This window comes from Patiria miniata, unplaced genomic scaffold (genome assembly GCF_015706575.1).
Source record: "Patiria miniata isolate m_02_andy unplaced genomic scaffold, ASM1570657v1 HiC_scaffold_18, whole genome shotgun sequence".
Lineage (NCBI taxonomy): Eukaryota > Metazoa > Echinodermata > Asteroidea > Valvatida > Asterinidae > Patiria > Patiria miniata.
The window spans coordinates 15,470,162-15,497,782 of NW_024037056.1; the positions used below are offsets into that span (position 1 = coordinate 15,470,162).

General features: G+C 42.1%; 2 protein-coding genes across 2 annotated transcripts; one reads left to right on the plus strand and one right to left on the minus strand.

Annotated features, from left to right (window-relative positions):
* The first annotated feature begins 6,878 nt into the window (after positions 1–6,878).
* LOC119725175 lies at positions 6,879–11,182 on the plus strand. The gene is made up of 4 exons (XM_038196536.1): positions 6,879–6,954; positions 7,818–9,911; positions 10,296–10,774; positions 10,898–11,182. The coding sequence occupies exons 1-4, from the start codon at positions 6,879–6,881 to the stop codon at positions 11,180–11,182; spliced, it is 2,934 nt and encodes a 977-aa protein (XP_038052464.1).
* A 3,603-nt stretch (positions 11,183–14,785) lies between these two features.
* On the minus strand, positions 14,786–20,113 carry LOC119724847. Its single transcript, XM_038196118.1, has 4 exons — positions 19,708–20,113; positions 16,834–18,981; positions 15,796–16,274; positions 14,786–15,138 (listed from the first exon to the last, which is right to left on the minus strand). The coding sequence occupies exons 1-4, from the start codon at positions 19,787–19,789 to the stop codon at positions 14,839–14,841; spliced, it is 3,009 nt and encodes a 1,002-aa protein (XP_038052046.1). The 5' UTR covers positions 19,790–20,113; the 3' UTR covers positions 14,786–14,838.
* Positions 20,114–27,621: the final 7,508 nt, after the last annotated feature.

A 27,621-nucleotide genomic window follows, 5' to 3' on the forward strand; every position in this document is an offset into this window, starting at 1 on the left:
TGATCATGTAAGTAATTGATAATTCCCGTCTTAACTCGTGATACCCCGCGATCTCTCGAGACTGGTAATAGTTCCTCCATAGCTTAACTTGAAAAGGACTACATGTACATCCGTATTAAACAGACGATAGCGTATAACTCGGATGACAACCAGGCCTCTTGGGTCATTCAAAAGAATAAAACAGAATTCAGTTAAAAGTTCAAGATGAAGCTTGTCCTAAGCCGATGAAGAAGTCGGTGACAAGCTAAGAAGCGTAAACAGGGTTCGTGTACTCTCAATCTCACTGGCATGAACGTGTTGTCAAGTCAAAATGCTTGCACTTTCATGCGCTCGTCACGACATGAAAACTTCATCCAAGGATTTTACACTTCTGTTTCGCACTGCAAAAATAAAAGACATCTGCTTTCACCAACTGCAGGTGGAGAAGTTGAACATAGTTGAACTTGCCTTGTTAGGAGACTACTCAGATAAGTGAGGCGTGGTTACGAGGGGGTGGGGTGGGGTGGGGTGGGGGAATGATTAACACCACGATACGGTTAGTGCACTGTAAAATGTAAGTGGTCAGATTTTGTCTTAAACGATACCACAGGCTGAATATTCAATTGAATAATATATTGTTTCGTTGTTACACGCAAAAGATACCACCAGACTTGAATTGTTTTCCCAATGTCTCCCCAATGTCATAACATTGTGTTGTACGCTGGCTAAATTTCCCGTGATGAACCACAGAGGGTGCTATACAACTGGCATGGGATAGAGCCGTGTCAATAATAGTGAAGTATGCACTCGCTTTTTAACTAAGCCTTAGCCCCTTAGGGTGTGTGAAAAATCATATTCATAAATACCTAAGGCAGTTTAACCATTCCTATTGGTCAAGAGCCCGTCACATGGCCGGTTTTAAACGGTTGATAAAGACATGGCTGGCTGGTCTTAACCACTTTTCCAGGGTCACATGAAAGTTTTACTTCTATGAAAGCCGGTGCCAGCACCGTTTTGGGGTGTTTTGTTGATCGAAATCGTTGAAAATTTATAATGTTTGACTTGTTTTGACATTTGGACCGAAAAGTTTTGATTTGTTTGACCGAAAAGGCATTTATGAATGGGAATAAGCATGTGCTTGGTCGGTATTAAACACTATGCTTAAGCCCGGTTGGAGTGTGGATGCTGATTTACCCTCGCCTTCGGGTCAGGTAATTATCAGCATCCAGACACCAACCGGTCTCATCATAGTGTTTAAAACGTCCGAAGCACACATTTATTCCCCTATTGAAAGTGAAGGATTCAGGACTGTTCAATAGTAATACTCTGTTGCAGTAACTAAAAGTTTTGTGATGTGCAATCAATATTAGGTCTTGTAAGTAAAGTTTTTACAATGTAACCATTTATCTTGTATAGTAAAAACAAAAAAAAATGTTGTCAACTTTAACAACTTTATTGCTATATAAAAATAGCACAAATGAATTCGGTTAAACTGATAACCGATGTCCCCTTTTCGGTTCTGTTTGGGATCGCTCTAAAAAGAGCGCCCTCGTTCGGACAGAACTTTGTTTCTCTCTGATACGCATGCGCAGGCACTTTGTACTTTCATTATCAATGAAATTCTTTTAATACACGTTCTCGTTGATGGCAAGTCGTAGTGAGTAAGATTTGAGGCTTTGCATGGTGGAGATACTAAATAATGAAAGGTTTGCGGAAACACCATGTGCGAATAATTTCTCAACTAAGAGAATGGTTCTGAAAAGAACAAGAGGTATAAACTCGACGTTCCGGTCATTAGGAGGTCATCCGGAGTTGAGGCACTTTCCTGAAGACGGTCAGAGCATACTGACCGGAACGTCGAGTTTATACCTCTGGTTCTTTTCAGAACCATTCTCTTAGTTGAGAAATTATTCGCACATGGTGTTTCCGCAAACCTTTCATTGTTTAAGTCGTAGTGAGTGATGCCATCGCTACATGGTTCATTCAACCTCGTACCCTATCTGATCTGGCTCCGAGTATTCAAACAAATGTAATCTGACCACTGACATTTTAGAGTGCACTGACCCAATCATGGAGTTGATCATTCCCTCCCCCACCCCATCATAACCACACATCACTTTAACGAAATAGTCTCCTAACAAGGCGTGTTAAAATATTTTCAACTTCTCTACCTTCGGTTGGTGAAAACAGATGTCTTTTTTATGCAGTGCGAAACAGAAGTGTAAAATCCTTGGACGATGTTTTCGTGTCACGACGAGCGTACGAAAGCCCATTAGTGCCACCCATTTTTTGTCGAGAGCATTTTTTGTCCAGAGCAGTTACTTTTTTTCAAGAGCACTTATTTTTTTTCGAGAGCAATTGGGTTTTTTTCAGAGCAGTTATGTTTTTTCGAATGTAATCATTTTTTTCTTCGATAGCAATTATTTTTTTCCAGAGCAGTTATTTCTTTTCGAGAGCAGTTATTTTTTTTTCAAGAGCACTTATTTCTTTTCGAGAGCAGTTATTTTTTTTTCAAGAGCACTTATTTCTTTTCGAGAGCAGTTTTTTTTTTTTCAAGAGCACTTATTTCTTTTCGAGAGCAGTTATTTTTTTTTCAAGAGCACTTAATTTTTTTCGAGAGCAATTATTTTCTTTTTCAGAGGAGTTATGTTTTTTCGAATGTAATTATTTTTTTCTTCGAGAGCAATTATGTTTTTTTTCCAGAGCAGTTATTTCTTTTCGAGAGCACTTATTTTTTTTCGAGAGCAATTATATTTTTTCCAAGAGCAGTTATGTTTTTTTCGAGAGCACATTTTTGTTCGAGAGCGCTTCTTTCTTTTTTTCAAGAAGCACATGTTTCGCGCGCGCGGACACCAAGACTGTGCCTGTGCAATGCAGTCACAGATCGGAGACGGCTCAATAAAGTGAAACTGGATGTACTTGCTCCACATGGAAAAAATCTAGTTTTAAATATTTATGATAAAACTAGATTTTCCCCATGCACTCAACGTGAAAACTTAGTGACGCAAAGCCGCTTATCTAATTTGTTTGGGGGTAACATTATGAAAATTTGTAACATTTAAAAAAAAAATCATCAATAAATAAAACTACATTTTCCCCATGCGCATCGCATGAGGAAAATATAGTTTTATTTATTTATATAAAGCCATTTTAGGGCCTAAATTTCATCCACATTTCACAGAAATAAGAACTCGCAGTCCTCTGCATGGCTTCCGACCTTCTTTTTTACAATTCATCCAGTTCACGGCCTTCAAAATGCTCTAATATTGAATAATTTGAGGGCATGCAAATCGTGATTTGGCCGGCGTAGGCAATTTCGGACCGACTTACTGGCGTGCACCCTTTAAAGAAGCAAGGTTTAGAAAAATTCCCCCAAACCACTTGTACGGCTTGAGGCAGGATGGATAACCCATATTTCATCAACGTGATTACTTAGTTATGCAAAGCCGCTTAACTAATTTGTTTCGGGGTCAAATCATGAAAATGTGTAACATTTAAAAATAAAAAAATAAAAAAATAAATAAATAAAACTAGATTTTTCCATGCACTCAACGTGAAAACGTAGTGATGCAAAGCGGCTTAACTAATTTATTTGGGGGTAAAATAATAAAAATTTGTAACATTTAAAAAAAAATCATGAATAAATCAGTTTATTATCTGATTAATAGCATCACACCTGTGCTTTATGAGGAAATGCCTAAAAGTGCATATTTTTTAATGTCTTTTCAGTATTATGCTAATGAGCTTACTTTACAGGAACGTGTGTGTATCGACAAGATTCAGAGTCAAGGGCGGTAATGTGAACAATAATAATAATAATAATTTATTCATTTATAAAGCGCAAATTCCAATATGATTTTGTTCAAATGCGCTGTACAGTAAAAAATATTAATTAAAATACAAGAAAATACACTCTAAAAATGTACCATGACGCGCTATTACACACATTAAAAATAAAAAGTAACAGCAAAAAATTACTCGCAAGGAGCTTAGAACGACCCACCATTTCACATGTTACAATACAAAGAAGTAACAATAAAATCAGTAAAAGGCCAACTTAAAAAGATGAGTTTTTGACAGAGACTTGAAGTTATCAACACTGTTGGCTCTCCTAATGTGAATCGGGAGGGCATTCCAGAGTGTAGGGGCAGCATTAACAAAAGCACGATCCCCACGGGTAACTTTGGTACGGCGAAAAGGGTAGCCCAGGAGAGTGTCATCGTGAGAACTACGAAGATTGTAACGGGATTCTTAATGATAAGTTGGCTAAGGTAAACAATTTACCCCGATTATTTCCATACACTTTGCATCACGATTATTATTGTTTATGGCTTAACAGGATTGTTCAGTAAACAATATATTTCAATTAATTATTCAGTTAATTAATTAAATCAATTAATTGAGATAATGAATTTAGTAAAAAACCTGAAACTAGTCTCCATATTTGAACAACTTCAGGGACGTTGGAGACTTTTTAAGCAATCGCCGCTAGTGTCCTTTTGTATTGCTTGCCAGGTCCCAGACCCCCCCCCCCCCAAAAAATAATGGCTGCTCTTGAAAAATATAACTGCTCTGGAAATAAAGTAATTGCTCTCGAAAAAATATATAACTGTTCTAGAAAAAAAATAACTGCTCTGGAAAAACAAAATGACTGCACTAGAAAAAAAATAATTGCTCTCGGAAAATAACTGCTCTGCGAAAGTTACTAAAGTAGACTACTAAACCACCGACCATGAAACGGGGACGCTCCGCTGTCAGGCCTGTAATCGTTGTTGTACATTATGTACATACAATAAGGCAAGGCCCGCGACCAAAACTTTGTTTCGTCCCGGGGAAGAAAATTACTGCTTTTTAAAAAAACCTGCTCTCGAAAAAAAAAATGGCGGCACTAACGGGCTTTCTTAATACGAGCGTCCGTCCGTGCAACCAATTTTGTGCTAGTGAGATTGAGAGTACACGAACACTGCTTTCGGTTTTTAGTGTGTCAACGACTTAGGACAAGTCTTGATCTTCAACTTCTAACTTGACCCAAGAGGCCTGGTTGTTCTCCGTCAAAATTCCCAGGCTGAGAAGTTTTTTTTCTGATAAAGCTAGTTCTTTCTCAGACTTTCAAGCTAAATAATAATAATTAATAATAATTGTGCTTATGTATAGCGCTTTCCATCGTATCAACGATCTCAAAGCGCTTCACAATTATTATTACCCCGTTCATCAGGCCATGACGCGGCAGCCGATATCAGCGCTCAATCGGTCCTCGACCCTCACAGGTACCCATTTATACTCCTGGATGGAGAGAGGCAATTGTCGTTAAGTGTCTTGCCCAAGGGCACAAACACCATGTCCCTGGCAGGGTTCAAACCCACGCACCTTCGTACATGAGTCAAACACCGTAACCACTGGACCATGGCCAGCTATCGTCTGATTAAGTAGTACATCTAGTCTTTTTCAAGCTAAGCTATAGAGGAACTACTGCCAGTCTCGAGAGATCGCGGCATTTCACGAGTTAAGACGGGAATTATCAATTACATGTAGTCTCATAATCCAGGTTTATGGTGTCATTAATGTCTTTCTTGCCAATTCCCGCTCTTTTTGTGTTTCTCCATGTGGCTTTGGAAGAGAATTCGATTGTTGGAACTAGATTTGGATTAAGTTTTATTTCGTTTATTTATATCAGGCTTGTTACAGAAAGGCGTGACGTAACGTTGGCAATGTGGATTATTGACTTAATTAGAAACTGATCTCGTGTTTTCACACGAGCTTTTAGGACAAAAAGGCGAGTTTTTGAGCAAAGGGATGCTGCATATGCAAAACAAGACCCTTTACCCCATACAGACATAAGATGCTAAGCTATACTCTTTGCTTGCCAATTCCATTTTCTTTTTAACCAGAAAAAAAAGGTGTTTCGTTAATTTCATCGGTTTTAGAGGAGCACACTTGTCAACAAATTAAGTTAAAGCAAAACGTCACTTTATTTTTACCATTCATCCTCGTTTCCTGCATTTGCCGAATGCAATCAGTCTACATGCCGTTGCCCAATTTTTGTGCCATTCGAGCGCGGCATGGCAGTGCGCCATGACGATCTGGTTGCTAGTATGTATAGCAGACGACAGGACTGGCCGTTTTTACACCGAGCTCTCCGATTGGTCAATCGGTCGTTTTGCGCGCGCTGATTAACGGGCAGCAGCTTCGCAAATTTTTACAGGGCAAGTTCGGGCAACAACCATTAGTCAACCAATGGTTGGTTGGTGCCAAACAGTGAGCATGCGCTGTAACATTAAAGTGCGGACGACCATCTAGTCAAACCACTGTCAACATATGACGGTCACGAGTATGTTTGGATTATTGACGTTCTTTGACATGTCGAATGAACCGCAAGATATCTCCGAGGCCCACCAGCGGGTAGTACAACTCGCTGCGTTCAATCTGCTGCCAATGGTCATCTCTGCACTTAAGTAACGAAACGTGGCTATTGATAACCAGCGATGCGACCAGGCCCAGAGTTCGAACAGTGGTTAACAATATTTCTTGCGCGAACTTGCCCACATCATGCACCGGCCCTGCATTTGTCACGCGGTGAATCTTCAAAGAAGGAAATTGTCAGATCTCTGCACGACCAATCACGTTTCACTGATTAGCGTGCCTCCAATAAACGTTGCAACACCTACACGTGTATGGGCCTGCCAAGCAAGCATAAATTGGCAATTTTCTGGAAAACAAGTTCATTTCTTGGTTGTGTTCCGTGTGAAGCGCAAACCGGATCGACCGGCACAACATTTCCTATCGGTGATACTGCCCGTGCCAAGTTGCATATTGAGAATCTGACGGAGTTTCTTTCAAGTCGTGGCATTCAAGTGGGCTAACGGACCGGTTCGCTCCGTTGGCAGCACGGTTCCATAGACATGGAGGCTGGCCTTCAGCAACTGTCTCTTTTGCTCGTCACGTGTCTTTGTTGCGCAGACGCACAAGGTACAACAGGTAAGAAAACAAATGCCCACAGGAAAAGAAGTTTACAATTTCAGATTTTGGTTCTTGTTGTGCAATGTAACCCTTAGGTGCTAGTATGGCAATTACAACACACGGTTCCAGGGATTTTATTTTACGAACGTAATTTTATGGTTCTTGTCAGAGGGCTGGAGTTTGGCTGGGATTTTCAGGGTCAATTGTGCAACTCTGGTTAAAGGGGCTCTCACGACTTAATTTGGCTAAGTTTGAAAGAATAACTTGTGAAATATGAAATTTTGTTTTACCAACAAAATATCGGAGTAATGAAAACATTAAGCAAAACGTGTACGTGCGTATTGCGCATGTGACAGTCATGATGGATACTCAAAAAGCTTTTTCGGCGCGTAGCACACAACAAATCGAAACAGGATCTTGCCGTGTACAAATCAGGTCAGTGCAGAGGGAATTTGATCGCACTTTTTTCCCATTTCTGTCATTTCCATTTCATATCCATATCATAATTTTTTATTTATGTCATATCCATGTCATAATACTATACCCCATGAGCGAAAGCCGAATTAATAATCAATCTCCAATATCTCGGGGCCGCCATCTTGAAGTCACGTGAATAGTGCATGTGCTTTCATGGGCTATTGTGGGGTGTTTTGGGGGGCTCAGCACGTAGCTCATGTTTCCGCATACGTAAACACTTTTGCCTCCCGGCCCCTCGAGGCAGAAAACGCAGGAAAAATTGACCGTACACAATGAGCTACGTGCTGGGCAAACGGCCAAGAATGACTCTTTTTTTAGCCCAGCAGAAAGCTCTCGTGTGCGGCGGGCTTTAGGTCCAAAATGCAATTCCATGTCATGAGCGAAATCTTTTTTTTTCAACCCAGATTTTATGTCAGGTATTCCGTCTACTACCGACCCCAATACCGATATCACGCTACCGAAAACAACCGATGGGCCGACCACACCGGCCGCAAAGGAGATACCGTATGCCTGTCCGTCGCGGCGCAACACGTGGCACACCTGCTTTTTCGGTTGCTTGGAACCGCCCTGGAAGCAGTTCTACTGTCATTGCGATGATCTTTGCCTAACGTACGACGACTGTTGCCCGGACTACGAGGAGTACTGCGGGGTCGGAACGTTCGGAGTCGATGAGATGACAACGGTCGGAGTCGGTGTTATCGACGGGGATAGACGTTCCGGTATCGAGAATACAGCAGAATACATGAGGTGCATCCAGACGGACGAGTTTGACCCTGAGGGATCTAGACCCCGGTCTGGGTTCTGGCTTGTGGCTGTCTGTCCGCAGGACTGGACTGGGGCTGCCGCAGTCACTGAGCTGTGCGAAGAGACGATCGGGATAGACGGACTTGCTGCCGTACCTGTGGAAGGATTCGACAGACGACATTACCGGAATGTCTACTGCGCCATGTGCCACGGGCTACCTCACACTGATGTCACCTTCTGGACCATCTGCTACAAAGACAACAGTGGGGAGACCGCTAGACCTATTCCCAACAGCCTTTTCCTACAAATTGCTAGAGGTCAGGTTCCAAGCGACGGCTACCAGAAATTTTTCAACCCTCCCAACGTCGATGACGCAGAGTACTTGGCGCCCTCTATGCTTCGAACATGTAGTATATTGGACGCAATTTCCTGTCCAATCAGCGACCCCCGCGCGCTGGAGCTCTGCCAAAGACACTACGCGCCAATCACGTGGAACGGGACGACCTACCGGAACTTCGCTTGCGTTCGGTGCGACGACACACCTATTCCTCCCTCCGATATTCTTTCGACATGGTGCACGTTTTCTCGAAGTGGTGAAAAGGGTGGCTCCATGGCTACACTGCTGGTTTTCTCTGACCACACAGACATCGGTGGATCTCTCACTCAAGCTGAGTCTGTGGGCAGCAATACTGCCTGCACGCACCGTCAAATCTACGATCCTTTTTCGTCATCCTGCCTAGACCTGAGTTGCCCGGAAGGCTTCGCGCTACGCGACGGCGGCGTGGGATGCGCTAGAATTCGCGAGACTGAGAATGAATCAACTGGCCTGAAGTCCAACGTCGAGGTCGCCCTCACCGTCACGGTTAGTCTGGACATGGATACTGAAGCTCAACACACAAATGGACTGAGTGAAATTTGGGAAGAAGTTGCTCACCAAGCTGCTAAAGATTATCAGTCCACCACCTCCCTTTGCGAATTCGACGAGGAAATGACAGAGAACAATCAGGTCGACCGAGACGATGAAATATGTGACGACTTTAGCGTCCAGTGGTCATGCACAATGGACGTCGCCATCCTGGATTCTACACCCGCATGTCTGTCAGGCAGTGTATTCAAGTGCAGCATCAACGTGTCATTCGACAGTTTGTCGCCCTCAGTCGACCACTTCATTGCTCAGAGCGATGAACTTTCCAGCAAGTGCTTTGTCAGTCGAGTCTGGAACCACACCATTCGACCTGACTATCTTGCAGTCTCAACTCCGTGCGACAATCTGTCCAATGATACTGGGGAGGATTCCAACTTCAACATTGTCTTTACTTCGAAAGTTGCTTACGTTCGGGACAAGGACTCGGGACACTTTGTGGTCTCGCAGAATGATTCTTGCATGGAGTTGTTTGTCGACTGCCCTCTGTTGACATTTTCAAAAGAGGATTACGTCATCACTGGCGCCCTCAACGACTCGATTAGACTCACGGCGCATGACCGCGTGTTCCGTAGTGGCGAGTTTGAGATAAAGTCCGATGGGGATGTAGAGGTGTGTAACTTTCTTCCACCCTCTGCCGACCCTCCTTACATGACGTTTGGCCCCGCCCAGGACATTCTCACAGCCACTGGCAGTAGCTTGTCCCTGATTGGTCTGGTTGTCACAATCGCTACCTACGTCGCGTTCCCGTCTCTGCGTCGCAACGCGGCGGGTCGGGCACTCATGAGTCTGGTGGCGGCGCTCTTTATTGCCCAGTTAACAATGCTCATTGGTAAGTACATGCACATGTAGAGCTTTCTAAGAACACGTGGCGATGCATCAATCAATTCAACAAAAGTCTTACATCACACAATATTTTAATGAATATAGGGATAGCAATCCTCAGTGTTTATTTCAAGCTCTGGCATTTTGTAAATGATGCACAATCTCTCTAAAAGTGCCTGAAGTATCCCTGAACTGATAGCAGAATATATGAATCAAGCATGAGCGCCCTCCATTGTCATGCTTTGCATATTAGAGGGCATGTCAACAGCAGGCCAGATGCCAGCGTTAGATCTAAAAAAAAAAAGTTTTAGAAGTCTTACACTGAAAATAATAATGTGGCTTGCCAACTAACAGTGCAAACAAAAATGTTTGGCTTTTTTTATTTGACCAGGTCTTGATCGCACTGACGTCCCCACTCTCTGCGTCACATTCGCGATCAGTTCCCATTACTTCTGGCTCGCCGCGTTCTTCTGGATGAACATCCTGGCTGTGGACATCTACCGCACCTTCGGCATCGGCACCAGTCTAAGTGACCCCAACGAAAGGTCATTCCTTCGCTACGCCCTCTACGGCTGGGGCGCACCAACCCTCATCGTCGCCACAGTCGCCATCTTGAGCTTCTGCGACTGCGTGGACGCCGACGTCTCCTACGGCACTGCGCGTGCGTGCTGGGTCGGCAACGGGACGGCCAACTTGCTGTCCTTCGGCCTTCCGATTGTTCTGATTCTCTGCTCCAATGCGGTCCTATTTTCTCTCACTGTGGCGGGGGTCAGGAGGACGCGGATGACATCCAAGCGGATGAATATCTGCCAGGGGCAGAGCGGTTTGGCGGCGGAGAGGTCTAACAATGATCTTTTATTGTACCTGAAGGTAAAACAATTACTGTTTGCATAGCAAAAGTATTTCATTAATACTCATAAGATGGAATTTTTTTAAGTATAACATAGAGGAGTTGAATTCACTCTTCTGTTTTTACTTATCCTCCGAATTCAGCTAACAGCTATCATGGGCTTCACCTGGGTCTTCGGCTTCGTAGCCTCCTTCTCAGGCGTCGAGTTCTTCTGGTACCTCTACATCGTCCTGAACTCCACCCAGGGGGCGCTCGTCTGCCTGGCCTTCGTCTGCAACCGGCGCGTGCTGGCCATGTGGAGGGCGTGGCTTGACTCACGGCGCGGACGCTCAGACGCGTCCGCGTCGGGTCGAGGTCAAAGGTCATTCAAATCGGCCGTGACAGAACAGAGACAAGCGGAGAGTGCTATCAAAGACACATATATTTAAATAAATATACAAGGAACATCTGCTTATGATGCATTTTTTGTTGTTTCAAGCAACAAACTGCTCAAAATCTTTTGAAGGGTGCATATAAACAACCAGCTTGTTGAAGTTTCATCTCAATGGATACTCATTTTGAGAAAAGAGAAAATAACGTATGCGCAATTTTTGGGATCTCGCATTAAACTGATGCTAACGCACGTAAAAAAAAAATGTGCCCGCGGGTATACTTTCTGAAACCACCTTCAATAATTGTTTCCTTCCCAATGATACCATTTCAGGCTGAATAATTTCACAGGGTATTTGGTGCCAGTAGTATCTTCACTTTGAGCAAAGATGTCCTCGTTAAGTCGGTAGGTACGTTTCGATTAGTTGCAAATGTTCCAATGTGCCTTTAATTAATAGACAACATGTTTATGGCCTCTCGTTGCACGTACAGTAAAAAACCTATACATGCACAGGATGAGTCAAAAACAGCGAAACCCAAATGTCGAGTCCATTGTATTAGTGAAGTTCTGCTTGTAGCACTTTCAAAATTTAGGGTATGAAAGCCCAATTCATAAGCTTTCTTTTAGTAGAAGAATCATTCAAACCACACATGTACTTTTCAAGTTACGGAATTTTAAACACAACCAGCGTTTTAAAGTTCAGTCCACAGATCACACGAAGGTAAGTGTTCTTTTAGCAAAACGAAAACAAATCACACAGGGACGTGTGTGATTTGAATCATTCTTGTACATGTGTACTAAAAGAAAGCTTATGAATTGGGCTTTCATATCCTAGATTTTGAAAGTGTTACAAGCAGAACTTCACTACAACAATGGTCCCGAAATTTGGGTTTCGCTTTTTTCGACTCACCCTGTACTTCATTCCGAATGTGCACGATTTCGCCAAATTTCAATCCAATCCAACTAAACGTTGAAAATTATCGTCTTTTATAACACACACACTACGGTTCCTAAATGGGCACAAATTTTTTACGGAAAAGTTTATATTTCATGCCGATCGGCTTTTGAAAATTTGACATTTGACGTCGGATGTGTTGTTTGTTACATTGATAGTTGGCGCAACTTTTGCGAAGTATTGTAATTGTAAAATCATTTGCTGTTATAAAATATATTCAGTGGATAAATAGTAAGACAAAGAAATCTGTCTTATTGTAAAATGATCATTTAAATGAAATATAGTGTTGTTATTGTATAATGATTATATGTGAATTGACCATTATCAATGTTTGTTGTAGCTGGGTTTTGATGAGTATTTAGTCCATTCCAAAGGCTGAAATTTATATGAAATACGTATTCTTGAAATAATCACAAAATAGTTGTAACACTTTAACTTATTTAAGAATCACTTACTTTATGTAATTATGTTGTAAACAATGCATGCTGGGTAATTCTCGCCTGATGACCAAAAGAGGGCGCCATACCTTTCATCTCGACAGAGCCTAAAATGTAAAGTTGTGAATGCAAAAATATTCATTCGTCATTACTTAACAACTTTTAATCAAGGCTGAATGATGTGGTATCAAAATAAACTTACTTGAATTAATGTATAACATCTTCACAAAAATTACTATTATCGAAACTGTAGTCGATTAAGTGTTGCGCGAACAACAGAGGGCGTCCCAATGTCTCTCCCAGGGTGCAACACAGTATATAAATTCTCAGAGGCACCAGTGATAAATCCCCATATTTCAAAATTCTTTTTAAAAAGACACAAAATTCTTGCAGGTGTTGAGGCTGCACAGACAAATGATGACCAACACGTCGTCTTTCAGTTTCCGTTCCAATTTTGCTGGGTTGAATATGACCTTTTGGAGAAAATCTCACCCAAAGAAAACCACTCCTAAAACGAATGATGTTTCCCAAACTGGAAAAGTAGCCATTTTGAAAAAGGATCTCTCCACAACATGGCTATAATAGCGCCACTTTTGGACCCAATTACATCCAAAATGCTCAGAATTGGAAGCCCGAAGTCCAGTCCTGAGGTAAAGTGTCATACGTCTTCAATCCCCCAATACACGGCTCTCACACCTCTGAAAATTAATATAAAATCATTTGACTGTATAACTTTGATTCATGAGCTCGGCGGACGGTTTTTATTTTGCAAGCCTAACCATAACACTAAAGTATGGCACAGGCAGACACCAGACTATTCCTCATCTGCATACATGTCCAAATATTTTGGACATGCAAATGATGCAATACCAGGGTGGGAGAGCAGGTAATGGTGGGCGCGTACTGCTCCACACCCTGGGGACGATATTGCTACGCATGCGTATCAGAGAGAAACAAGGACCTGTCTGGACGAGGGCGCTCTTTGCGCCCCCTTTTTTTAGCGCGATCTTAAACAGAACCGAAAAGGAAACATTGGTTATGAATTTTATCAATTTTATTTGTGCCATTTTCTTTTATAATTTAACGAGTCGTTGATAACAATATTAGATTTTTTACTACACAAGATAAATGGTTACATTGTGAACATTTTACGTACAAGAACTTAATATTGATTGCACATCACAAAACCTTTTAGTAACTATAACAGAGTTATACAATTTATTAACATCCTGAATCCTCCACTTTTCATATGATTTTACACACACTTTAGGGAGTTCAGCCTCAGTTAAAAATCGAGTGCATATAAATCACAAGTGAAATCAAAAACGTTTCCATGTGTGCAGTTTTGCAACTCTGTTCTTGCGGACACGGCTAGCTCTATCCCATGCCAGTAGTATAGCGCCCTCTGTGGTTCATCACAGGAACATTTACTCAGCATACAATTTTTAGAACACAATTATGACATCGAGTCCTTGGGAAAATTTCTTAAGTCTGGTGGTATATCTTGTACGTATAACAATAACACAATAAATTATTTCAATATTCAGCCTTTGGTATTGTTTAATACTCAACATTACACACACATTTACATGCAAACGAAACATACAATTTCAATTGAATATTATATTACATTAATGTGCTCATTTAAAGGGATTTTGCCTCCTGGAATGCGCCCAATTGGGCTAAAAAATGCATTTCTACCGAAATTATGTTAATTGGTAAAAAAAACACTTCAAGGTAGGATATAAACGTCCACACGACCTCCTTTAAAAACTGGGCGTTGTGTGTTATTTCTGTGTCAAAATTTTGACTCTCAAAAATCGAGCTGTTGAGTGCTAGTTGTGAATCCTGCCGCACAGTGCATCGCATTCTGCGGACGTGAGAGAAACGGCATTTGTGTATTGGTGCTGGGTTGTATTATGTGACGCACATACAACATGTATCATACATTGAATGGACACGGCTGGCAATACGCATGTCATGTAAACGACCGGTTGTTTTTTCGTCTTTTCTCGGGAACGCCAAGACATTAGGCTAGTTTCCTTTCAACCACACCTTTAAAATACGTTAAGTACACAATACAAAACATAATTTTACGTTAAGTACACAATCCAAAACATAATTTTTTCGGGGGGTTTCAGGTCGTAATGCCCCTTTAACATTATAACTTATTGGCCCTAAATCAGCCTACTAAAGTATCTTTTGTAAATATTGTGATAATTACATATCTTGTGATAATTACATATTTCACAAATCTTGACGGATTATTTTTTTTTATTTAATAACATTTAGACCGTTTTGGTCTAAATTAATTAGTGTTAATTACATATCTGTGGTTTTAGACCCACTTTCCACGTGGCTCTGTTCGGTCAAGGACGCTTTGAATGACCTCTGACCTCGACACGATCCGGACGTGTCTGATTGGTCGGCCAGGTAGCGTCCGCGCCGTGACTTCAGCCACGACCTCCACATGGCCAGCACGCGCCGGTTGCAGACGAAGGCCAGGCAGACGAGCGCCCCCTGGAGGGAGTTCAGGGCGATGTAGGGATACCAGAAGAACTCGACGCCTGAGAAGGAGGCTACGAAGCCGAAGACCCAGGTGAAACCCATGATGGCTGTTAACTGAAGGATAGTAGGAATGAACGTCTTCGTTAATGTTATTGAAGTTAAACCCAACTTCGTCCCCATGTGGGCAGTACGCAACCATGGGTAGCATTTTGTTGAGAACAAGGTTGAAAAAAGGGTACACCCTGAGGAAAAGGTTGAAATGCCAAAATACTACTTAGTTTCCACCAATCGACTGTTCAATGTTTTAAATATGCTTTTGAGTTGTGACACAAAGAAATGAGGAATAATTAACATTTTTGTCGGTTACGGAACATTTTGCGGCATTTCCTCATTCAGATTCTGTTGGCATGGTGGCACCATGTTTATTTTCTTCGTTACTTTTAGGCCAACACGTTAAATTTTTTCTGAGTAGTAATATTTTGTTTCTTTAAAAAATTCGGAAACTGATAAATAGCTATCCTTTTGTTCACCTTCAGCTACAAAACAAGATCGTTGTGAGGCTTGCTTGTTTATAGAAAAAAGTGATAAAACTTTAGAATAGAAAAGGCAAAAGTGTCTTCAGACATGTCAAAAATGAAGAGAGGGCGCTATTTAAATAGTCACAGTCGTCAGTTGACCTACAAGTAGTTCACATTTTGGAAAAATATAAAACGGCATGGTTGATACAGGTGTTATTAAAAGCAATACTACTGCTACGCATAACAGTTTTACCTTCAGGTACAGGAAAAGGTCGTTGTTAGGCCTTTTTGCCGCAGAACCGCTCTGCCCCTGGGTGATATTCATCCGCTTGGATGCCATCCGCGTCCTCTTGACACCCGCCACGGTGAGAGAAAATAGGACCGCATTGGAGCAGAGAATCACAACAATCGGAAGGCCGAAGGACAGCAAGTTGGCCGTCCCGTTGCCGACCCAGCACGCATGCGCAGTGCCGTAGGAGACGTCGGCGTCCACGCAGTCGCAGAAGCTCAAGATGGCGACGGTGGCGACGATGAGGGTTGGCGCGCCCCAGCCGTAGAGGGCGTAGCGAAGGAATGACCTTACGTTGGGGTCACTTAGACTGGTGCCGATGCCGAAGGTGCGGTAGATGTCCACGGCCAGGATGTTCATCCAGAAGAACGCGGCGAGCCAGAAGAAATGGGAACTGATCGCGAATGTGACGCACAGAGCGGGGACGTCAGTGCGATTAAGACCTGGTTATAACAAAAGTACCAAAAAGCTGGGTTTTGATTGCGTATTATCATTACACATAATTTAACATTATTTAGAAAAAAGATTGGTCTACCGCCGGTCTTTTCATCTCTTGAGGGCGCAATCGTTTTGTTCAATTAGAAGTAGATAGATATGTGGAGAATTAGCGTCAGAGGACATCAATTTTACATAATCCAGTAATCCGGAATCCAATTAGCATGTTTTGTAAAAAAAAAAAAATCCACGAGCGAGCATGGAGGCTCATTTTGTGCATAATCGGGGATGCATCTGCGCTACTTTGGATGGCATCTGGCCCTCTATCGGTGAGAATGAGAAGCAAGTCATATGAGGGCGTCTGATCCATCTAGCTGTTAAGCCAAAGGTCCGGTACTTAAGTGTAGGCTGTGGGTGTGATAGACTTGTGACCCCAAAAAATGGGGCTGAGCAAGGAAATAAATTCCAAACTTGAAGTAAAAAAAAAATAAAAAAAATAAAGGCAATGAAATCCAATATGTTTGCATTTCCTAACGGTCTTTCATACTCTTCATTAGGCCTACTTACCTACGAGCATTGTAAACTGGGCGAGAAAGAGTGCCGCCACCAGACTCATCAGTGCCTTCCCGGCCGCGTTGCGACGCAGAGTCGGGAACGCGACGTAGGTAGCAATCGTGACAACCAGACCAATCAGAGACAAGCTACTGCCGGTGATGGTCAAGATGTGGTGGGCGTAGTCCCACGTAAGGGTGGGCACGGCGGTAGAGGGCGCCCCCGGTGATAGAAAGTTACACACCTCTACGTCCCCGTTGGGCTTCATGTGGAACTCGCCATTAGGGAGCACGCGGTCGTGCGCATTGAGCCTGATCGAGTCGTTGAGGGCGCCCGTGATGACGTAATCTTCTCTGGAAAACGTCAACAGAGGGCAGTCGGCACTCACTTCCATGCAGGTATCATTCTGCGAGATCACGTGATGCCCTGAGTCATTGTCCCGAACGTAAGCAACTTTCGAAGTGGAGACATGTCTCACAATGGACAATGGAGTATCATTTGATAGAGTTTCGCAAGGAGTTGAGATTGCAAGATGGTCTGGTCGAATTGTATGGTTCCCAACCTCTCTAGCAAAGCACTGCCTGGAAACCATTTCATTCTCGGCAAGGAACTGCTCGATTGAGGGCGCCGTAGTTACGAATGTCATGTTAACGCTGCACGTAAATAAGCTACCTGTGAGGCACGCAGCCCCAGAATCCAATATGGCGACGTCCTTTGTACATGACCATTTGACACCCGAGTTGCCACAAAATTCATTTTCCTGGACGATCTGATTGTTCTCCATCCCTTCATCGGCGAATTTGCAGGCAAAGATTCCGGATTGATAATCTTTGCCAGCTTGGTGAGCAATTTCTTCCCAAATTTCAGTTGACATATGCGTACTTCGTGCATCAGGGTCCTGGCGGAGACTACCGGTGACGGTGAGGGCGACCTCAACGTTCGCTATCGAGCCAGTTCTCTCAGTCCCAGTCCCAGTCTCGCGAATTCTCGCGCATCTCACGCCGCCGTCCTGTAAGGCAAAGCCGTCCGGGCAGCTCAGGTCTCGGCAGGATGCCAAGAAAGGATCGTAGATTTGACGACGCGTGCAGGCAGAGGCGCTGCCCACGGACCCCTCATCAGTTAGACTGCCGCCGATGTCGGTACGGTCCGAGAAAACCAGCAGACTTGCCATAGAAAGCGGCGGAGCTCTTTGTTTATTTATAGATATCGGGCACCAACTGCTCAGAGTGTCGGTGGAAAAAGCCTGTGTGTCGACGTCGTCACACAAGCAGGCGAAATTCCGGTAGGTCGTCCCGTTCCAAGCGATTGGCGCGTAGTGCCTTTGGCAGAGCTCCAGCGCACGGGGATCGCTGATTGGACAAGAATCCGCGTCCAAAATGATGCATGTCCGAAGCGAAGAATCCGCTACGCTCTCCGAGGCGAAACCGGGAGGCCTGAAAAACTTCGTGTAGTTGTCACTTTGGATCTGACCCTTTGCGAGTTGCAGGAGCTGGCTGGTGTTAAGTGTTCTCGGTGGAATCGATCTTTGCTTTTCTTGGTAGGAGATGGACCAGAAGGTGACATTAGTGTGAGGTAGCCCGTGACAAAGGGCGCAGTAGACATTCCGGTAATGGCGTCCGTCAGATCCTTCCACCGGTACGGCAGCTAGTCCGGCCATCCCGACCGTCTCTTGGCAGAGCTTGCGGACTGACGCAGCCCCGGTCCAGTCCCGTGGACAGACCGCCACAAGCCGGTACCCAGACCGGGGCTTAGGTCCCTCAGGGTCAAACTGGACCGTCTGGACGCACTTCGTCAGGCCCCCATCCGCAGTCGAACCTGCTGACAAGCCTTGCTCGATGTTCTCGTCACCGGAACTTCTATCCCCGTCGGTAGCGCCGACTCCAGCCAGTGTCACACCATCTTCGTCGGTTCTGACTCCGCAGAGCTCCTCGTAATCCGAGCAGCAGTCGCCGTACGTTACGCAGAGCGGATCGCAGTGACAGTAGTTCTGCCTCCAGGTGGGTTCCCCGCAGCCTCCGCCTCGACAGGTGTGCCACTTGTTGCGCCATGTCGGACAGGCATACGGTATCTCCCTACCGGCCGGTGTGGTCGGCTCTTCGGCTGCGTTGGGCAGGGTGGTATCGGTATCGCGCTCGGCATCGGGGTCGGTAGCAGAAGGAATTCCTGACCAAAAAAAACAAAGTTGGACAAAAGATATGAATTCGCGCGTGGCACGGAATCTCATTTGGAACAAATCAAGTTTGTACTATTGGACAAGTACAACCTAGTATGTAGGTTGCAAAGATATTTACAGAAAGTTGTGTGGAAATCGATCGTATAATCACCATGTCGGAAGAGGTATTGAAACTTTGGTAAACTGGGAAAATCAATTAGAAGTAATAATAAACCACCAAGGGAAACGGGGAGGTCGCAGGTTCAAACCCTGCTCCAATCACTTTCTTTGTTTAATTTGATGATTGATTAACTTGTGGTCAAAAATGCAGGATTTTTTAGCAGTGTAAAAGGTTCTTACTGTCAAGGCTCAAGGCCGTTGAATATTTTAACTGAATCTTGTCCAGCACATGTTTCTAAAAGTCCACTCCTATGACATGCATAGGACAAAATGTCAAACGGCCATTGATTGAAAACAAGGAGCTCTTGCTGTTAAAATCACACACACTCAAATTACTTTTCACTTCCGACCAGTTTTGCACACTGAACTGCACTGATCTTTCACTTTCGTTCTGCCACATCAAAAATTTACTCCCTTTAAAAAAAAAACCTTCGATGACACATACCTAATTTACAAGTAGAAAACTCGAACATCTGTATACATGACACAAAAAGAACCAAGGTACCAAATTACATAACCCCATTACCGGGCATATACATGTACATGTCTATTCTTACCTGTTGTATTTGGTGTGCCTTGTGAGTCTGCACAACAAAGACACGTGACTAGCAAAAGGAACAGTTGAAGACGAGCCGCCATTTTCTTTTCAAACCTTGCTGCCAGCAGAACTGGCCGATTCCAGCCTACTGGATGACACGACTTGAAAAAAAATCCGTCGGAATTTTAGTCATGCAGTTCGCAACAACCATGAAAAAATATCTGTAACGCAACGGACGCCAGTCGTCTGGTGTGTTCTTCACACGGAACTCGACCGACAAATGAACTTGTTTTCGACAAAGTTGCCAATTTTATGCTTCCTCGACGACTGTACCTACATGCGTGGGAGTTGGAGGCACGCTAATCAGTGAAAGAATGAGCGGAAACGTGATTGGTCATGCGGTGACCTGACGATTTCCTCCCTCGGAGATACAACGCGTGAGACATGCAATGGTGCAGCGCCGGCGCTCTGTTTGCGGAGCTGCCGCGTGTTAATCAGCGCGCGCAAAAAAGCGGCCGATCGACCAATCAGCGTGCTCGGTGTAAAAACCCGGTCGTCTGCTCCAGCTCTCACGAGCTGGACGATGGAAAAACCGTTTCAAGTGCAGTCCAGAGTGGCAATCAAATAGGCAATTACTGGTGCAGATTGAATGACAAATTGCAGGGATCGAGTCTTTATAGATAATTCCCTTTTTCTATTTTTCTTGAAATTCTCATTTTGCAAAGACAACAGCGTTTTAATCTATGGGACCTTAGGGAATGAGATTTGATATTTGGTTTTAATTTGGACAGTCCAGTTGTTTCTTAAATTGAGGCCATTCAAAATCCTGAAGAATTCGGCCATTCCATTTTATTGGAGTCTTGTTTGTTTTTCTTTCCTGTATTCGTTTTGTTCTTTGTCTTGTTGTGAAAAGTCTTCTTTTCATACTTTTTAATGCCTTCTTGAGGACTTTATCTACTTTGTTTCCTAAAGTTCTGTAAGTTGTTTCTGAATAAGCATCAACTTCTTGAAAACTTCTGTAGTTCTTAAATCTTGTATGACATGCAAGTATTTTTTTTTGTAAGAGTTTTTTTTATCTGAAAACTTTTCGCCGTCTTCGATTGAAAACGTCCAAGAAATTTCTATTCATTCGCAATCAATTCAGTTGAATTGAATTGAATTAAAATTTGCAATAAAATGTAAAAAATAAAATGACACAATTGTCTCGTGCATTACAATTTTATGTTGTCCGACAATTTTTAATTCTTTTAATAGCAGTTTTTTTACCCATGAGCAAGATATTTTATTTCATGAATTTAATCCATTAATTTTTTTGTTTGTTAGAAGATTTTTTTTTGCACCGCTACAACTGTAGGCACTGAAAAAAGATACAGTGAACATTTTTATTAGTCTAAAGGTCCCTCCTCGGATCGGCGGCAGTCAGCGTAACTTGACATGAGGTATAAATAGCCATCAGATAGCCTTATTACCCAGATTCCTGAATTTCTTAATCCACGGTTTCGTACCAGTTTCGGCTTCATCGCTGGCCCCATAGTCACAACCCTTCAAGATTTCACGAAGTGATTTTTTTCTTAGGAACGGAAATTATTCATGAGTTGGCCATTTTTTGTCGAGTTCCCTGAACGAATTTTATTAATTGTTAACTGTCGAATGGGATGGCGCCAGACTATTTATGCAGGCACAATGCAGCCTTATTTTACTGTCATTCTTTTTTTTTTATTTGGCTTTAAACATTAGGGAATGTTTAATTACAAATATTAAATTATTCATTGAGGCTGACTGGAATTTATTATAAATTAACTTGCTTTCATTTCTCTTCGCAAGTTCCAAAATTAAAAATTTTAGCTAACTTTCAATTCAATATGGCCGACTCGTGAATAAGGCCCATTGTGTGCAACTTTCTACTCCTCTTAAATGCAAGAAAAAAAATATGACAACCCATTTTGGAATTTACTTTTTGGAAAGGGCACTTCTTTAAACACGGAAAATATGTTCCATGCCTTTCTGGACAATGAGGGCGTTGTTGCTGTGATGTCTGTTCAGTTTAGGGATTTTCTGTTCAAATTGTGAACCCAAACAAATTTGCTTATTGAAAATATTTGTGAGAAAACTTTGCTCATTGGCATACTGCCATGTATTGACACAACAACGAATCACCTTAGAAAAGAAAATTTACAGCAAAAATAATATCCAAAATTCTGGCAACATTTGGTGTTGAAATATCTGTAACATTGAGGTTTCTGTCTAAAAATATGACACCACACTTTTGCTCATGAATATGGAAATCTTGCATTTGCATAAAAAAGGCACCAAAATACCTTTGCAAAATGGCAAAATGAACATTAAAAATATAGGGTTAAATAGAATTTAGAATAGTATTTCCAAGGGTTGCTTTAAATAAATTACATTGAATGGACCTTTTAATATGTCTAAGCAAAAACGGCCATATACTGTTAAAGGGAATATACATCATTTGCTTTTGCTGTAATTTTCAGAAATGGATGGAATTGGGGGGGTTGGAAATATATAGCAAATATAGTTACACTGACTTTTTTGAGGTTTTGGGTTCGAAAATGCTATAAAAACCAAGAAAAACAATCATTTTCCTGTAGTCTGGTTCCCTGACTCCATATAAGAAGAAACAGAGCAGTTTACATACATTGGGGAATTGTAAGGTCAGGGAACCAGTCTAGCTGGCTCGTACCCGTTCATAGGTTTGTAATCGATTGCAAACAAGTGCGATGGTCAATTGGGGCCAGTATTTGAAAAAAAGCCAGTTTTTTCCAACGCTCATCGGCCGATCAGCGTTGGAAATTGATACAAAAATACCACTTTTCTTGAAAATGACAGTATACCAGGTGCCATGATTTTACAGGATGCTTTACACTGTCATTCACTAACAGTCCAGCAAGGTATTTCAAAATGATTTGGTAGTTTTATGTTTGCAAATGTTGTATTTTCCCTTTAACGTTGGCCACATTATTATGGGATTATGATATAATCCTGCAGCTAAACATGGACTATATAATTATTCAATTGTGCAAGAGCTATATTCAATTGTGCAGTCAGGGAGCGTAACATGCCTTGAAGCCGCAGCTGAAAGCGTGACTAGGTTTTGGAAAAGCCCTTCGCAAGATATTGAACTGGCAATAAATATGGCGAGTCGATTGTATGGCGCACTCGAATGGCGCGAAAAATGGGCAGTGGCATGAAGACTGATTGCAATCAGCTGCTGCAGTATATGATGAATGGTCATCGTTAGAAACCTGATGTCTTAATAACACTTAAAGGGCGCATGTAATGAACTGTTCATTCCAAATCATTTTTCTGTCGGTGAGAAAACGAACTGGTAAACTACGAGTACTTGATATTAAATTCCTCTTTGTGACCCATTTGACTTTATTTGCTATCTTTATAACATTTTCGGGGAGTTTGGTGCCTTTTTGGTTTTCATGCCAATATTGCAACTGTCCATATTCATCGGGGAAAATTGTTACGCCATTCAGGGAAAGAAAAGCGAGGGCTGAAATGAAAGAAAATAACGGCACTGCCGTGGGCTTTGCAAAACGGGATTACTGGACTAATTGCTAAATCCCGTCTTAACTCGTCAAAGCTCGCAATCCCTCGAGACTAGAAAAGGAAATAGTTCCCCGTAGCTAAGCTTGAAAAGGTTTACTTCCGTAGCAGAAGATGGCTTAAAAAGTCTGAAAAGGTCTAGTTTTATCTAAAATTAAAGGAAAAACCTCTTTGCCTGTTTTTTTTTTTTTTTTTGGCTAATGGAAAAGACAACAAAATCCCGGGGGCCATTTAAACACTTAAACAGAATTCATTTGTGTTGTAAGCATATGAAGTAGTCAATGACACGCAAAGATTTTATTTAAACAGTGTCCATACATTTTTTTCTATTGGTATCGCTCAAATACAAGGCCAAGGCCACTCAAAAAGCTGTTGGCTGCAGAGAACGACTGAACGTACAGAATGAAAGCGAGAATTACGGGTTGATAGTAGTTGAGAGTTTAAAGGATTATAATCACACAGAGCTTGTTATATTATCTTACTGCAGGCAGAACCAGATATGTATGGGGCTGACTATGATGAAACACCGTTATAACAGTAGCAGATTTAGGGGGTAGCACCTCCCCCCCCCCCCCGTTCAGCCGCTGACTGTGCGTTATGAAAATAGTAAAATGGAACCAATAATAATAAATTGAATACTGCAATTAGCAAGCTGCCTAATAAGAATACAGGAAAAAGCATATATTTGATTTTAACATTTTCCCGGGGGGGGACCAATCGAGCAGCAGGTCTTCACTCACCCCCTCCCGGCCCGCCCCCCCCCCCCCCCTCTTCATTTCAACCCCCTTTCTGTTTCCTAAAAGATAGATCGGCTATCGTGTGGTGTAGGATCCCGTTTTGTTTGGATCAAATTAGAATCAAGAATGTTTCTTTATTTCTTAAACATGACATTGTCAACCTAAAGCAGACTTCTCTCAATATAATGACACCTTTTGGGTATTTTTTGAACAGTTTATAGGGGTAGAAATTACGATTTTCCTAATCGGTTTACGGGCCGGTTGGTGCATGCCGTGCAGCGCGACTTGCTTGCTCACGGTACACATGGTACATCACGCGGTGATCGCCATCTTTGTTTTCGTGTTGCGTTTTGTCGTTGTCGTCATTTTACCCCCAAATTTCCCTCACCAATTCAAACCCTGCCCAACATCTATGACATACCTGTAGGCCTATGTTCTTGATGTTGCCAACTAGTTTGGAAGGTCAAATAATTTAAAAGTGGATTTTGTTCCCTTATAGGAACCGGGCCCGTAGATACACGATCGCCTATAGATCGGCCCCTAGTAATACTATCAAAGCCTGCCGCAAAAATGTGTGTGAAATTAATGACAGCGTTAGAATAGGCCTATGTGATATATACAAATATACAAGGAGGCAACATTTAATGTACTCACAATATGTACAATGTACCACCTCGAGGACAGGTGATGGGTGTGGTGGAGCAACTTAATACAGAATATAACACTGAAAGTAAAAGAACAGGGCTCCCGGGCGCGAATTTTCTTTTCCCAAACTACATACACATACATGTACATAGTTGTTTAGCGCCCTCTACGATACTTTTATGATACGTACGCAGATATATTCGTATAGGTTTTCCTAAAAAATATAAGCAGTGCGATAGCTCAGTCGATAAAACTGAGATTTGCACCGCATGGTTGTGGGTTCGAGTCCCCGCTTTCCTCTCCATTTTTTTTCTTTTCTAATCTGCTGCTTCAGGGGATTTTTCTAAAGGGAAATAAAGTCCGAATTTCATTACGTTGGAATTCGTTTCTTTTTTTTTCGAATTTTTTATTTTCCTTCTCATGTTTTTAGAGAAGTAAAGTCCGAAACGCCATAGCGTACACCCATTTATGTGGACATCGTTTGGGAGAAAAAATCCCGGCCCAGCGCTACTCCTGCCGCATGAAAACCAGAGAGGTGAAATACATAAGCACCAACCACCATCACGCCATGCGATCCACAGCTCCGTCTACTGGCCAGTTGGCTTGAGGGTAATCTCAGCACACAAAAAAGGAATTTTCCCCAAAAATGCACTATGTCACTTTGAATGGGTTAAAGGGAAAATACAACATTTGCAATCATCAAAAAATTAAACTACCAAATCATTTTGAAATACCTTGCTGGACTGTTAGTGAATGACAGTGTAAAGCATCCTGTACAATCATGGCACCTGGTATACTGTCATTTTCAAGAAAAGTGGTATTTTTGTATCAATTTCCAACGCTGGTCGGCCGACCAGCGTTGGAAAAAAAATGGCTTTTTTTCAAATACTGGCCCCAATTGACCATCGCACTTGTTTGCAATCGATTACACACCTATGAACGGGTACAAGCCAGCTAGACTGGTTTCCTGACCTTACAATTCCCCAATGTATGTAAACTGCTATGTTTCTTCTTATGTGGAGTCAGGGAACCAGACTACAGGAAAATGATTGGTTTTCTTGGTTTTTATAGCATTTTCGAACCCAAAACCTCAAAAAAGTCAGTGTAACTATATTTGCTATATATTTCCAACCCCCCAATTCCATCCATTTCTGAAAATTACAGCAAAAGCAAATGATGTATATTCCCTTAAACATATTTGCATAATACGGTAGCTATTCCAGCGTTATGAAAGGAAGCGCAATGTCAGTGACAGATCCAATTAACCACGATATCTAATTAATTGTTCAGAGAAAATGTTCCAAACCTCCTAGTCTGTGATCTCCTTGACCATCACTAGATGATGGATGAATAAGATTTGAAAAAGACATTTTCAGGTTTATTCACTGAGCTCTTAAAAGCTCCGTCACGGACATTACATAACATTGGAATTGCCCTAAAGCAATGCACAGAGCAACAAACGTTCTCCGGAACACCGGTGAACCGATAACAAAAGTTTTGTTTGGTAAGAAGAGTTGCATAATCAGCAGAGAACAATCTACTTTTTGGATGAACTATGATTTGAATGACTGTTGGACTTAGCATTATTCAACCAGTGAACAAAAACCTAAAACGTTGTATGCTAAACAAAAAAACTTAACGATGATAAGTAACAATTTCACAGGTCACTTTACTGTCGGCTTTGCTCTCATTTTGCTCCACACAAAATAAAAACAGCTTGCTGGGAGACAATCATTAGACTTGGCAATTATCCAAACCCGGTGGCGTTATAAAATGCTCAATCCAAAAGACACGTGGTCTAAAAAGAGCATTAAGATTTAAGACACATCCAGCTTTTTCTATTACAGGTTTTTTGGGCCGCAGCCTACAAATTTTGTCCAAGGGCGCAGAATGATGTTGAGTAGCAACCCACGCGATTATTCTGCCAAGACAACCGTCTAAAAAGACCCCTCAACTAAAACCCATGAGAGCCATAAAAACGTCGGCCCAAAAAGGTTTTCGGGTGATTTAAGATTCCGCTTTCAACGAACTACATGAGCACTTCCTAAGTGTGATATAATGCACTAATGTCCTATAATACAACACGTATGTTTCTAATTCCGTTGGTTTACATTTTAATGTTCCAAGTTACGGAGGTATGGCTTCGAAAACGCACGTAGGCCATGATGTTTTCCTGGAAGTTCTGCTTTCGAGATCAAGGTTTACACTGAAGTTGAGTCTATGGTTACTGGAGGAGAAATGAATGATTTCACAAGTGGTGCGTCTTGCGGCCAACCACGACCCATTAAGAAATTGACAAGCGTATAGAGCAGGTCACATAGTAGCTAGTGTAAACACAAGCGTTTTCAACAACAGATGAAGCTGAAATTCGGAATATACTTTAGAGTATATTAGTGTTCAACTGCTCGTAAAATCAAACTTGTAACGTTGTCTATAGGTAGTTGAACGAAAGTACAAAATGGTGGCGCAAATGCAAAATAAGCAAAATGAAATTTACAGTAGGCTATACAATATCTTTAAATGTAAGTTAAATAAAAACAGGAAACCCACATTTCAGGACCATTTTTTTTTAATAAAGTTCTGCATGTAGCACTTTCTTAATCTATAATATGAAAGCCCAAATTAATTAGCTTTCTTTTATTACAACAATCATTCAAATCACTCGTGTACTTTTTAAGTTACGGAATTTTAAACACAACCACCGTTTTAAAGTTCTGTCCACGGATCACGAAAAATGGTGTATTTTCTTTCAGCAAAACGAAAACAATTCGCACAAATCCCTATGTGAATTGTTTTCGTTTTGCTGAAAATAACACTTACTTTTTTGTGATCCTTTTTTGAAACGTTGATTGTGTTTACAGTTCCGTAACTTGAAAAGTACATGAGTGATTTGAATGCTACTTATACTAAAAGAAAGCTTATGAATTGGGCATTCAGATCCTAGATTTTGGAAGCGCTACATGCAGAACTTCATT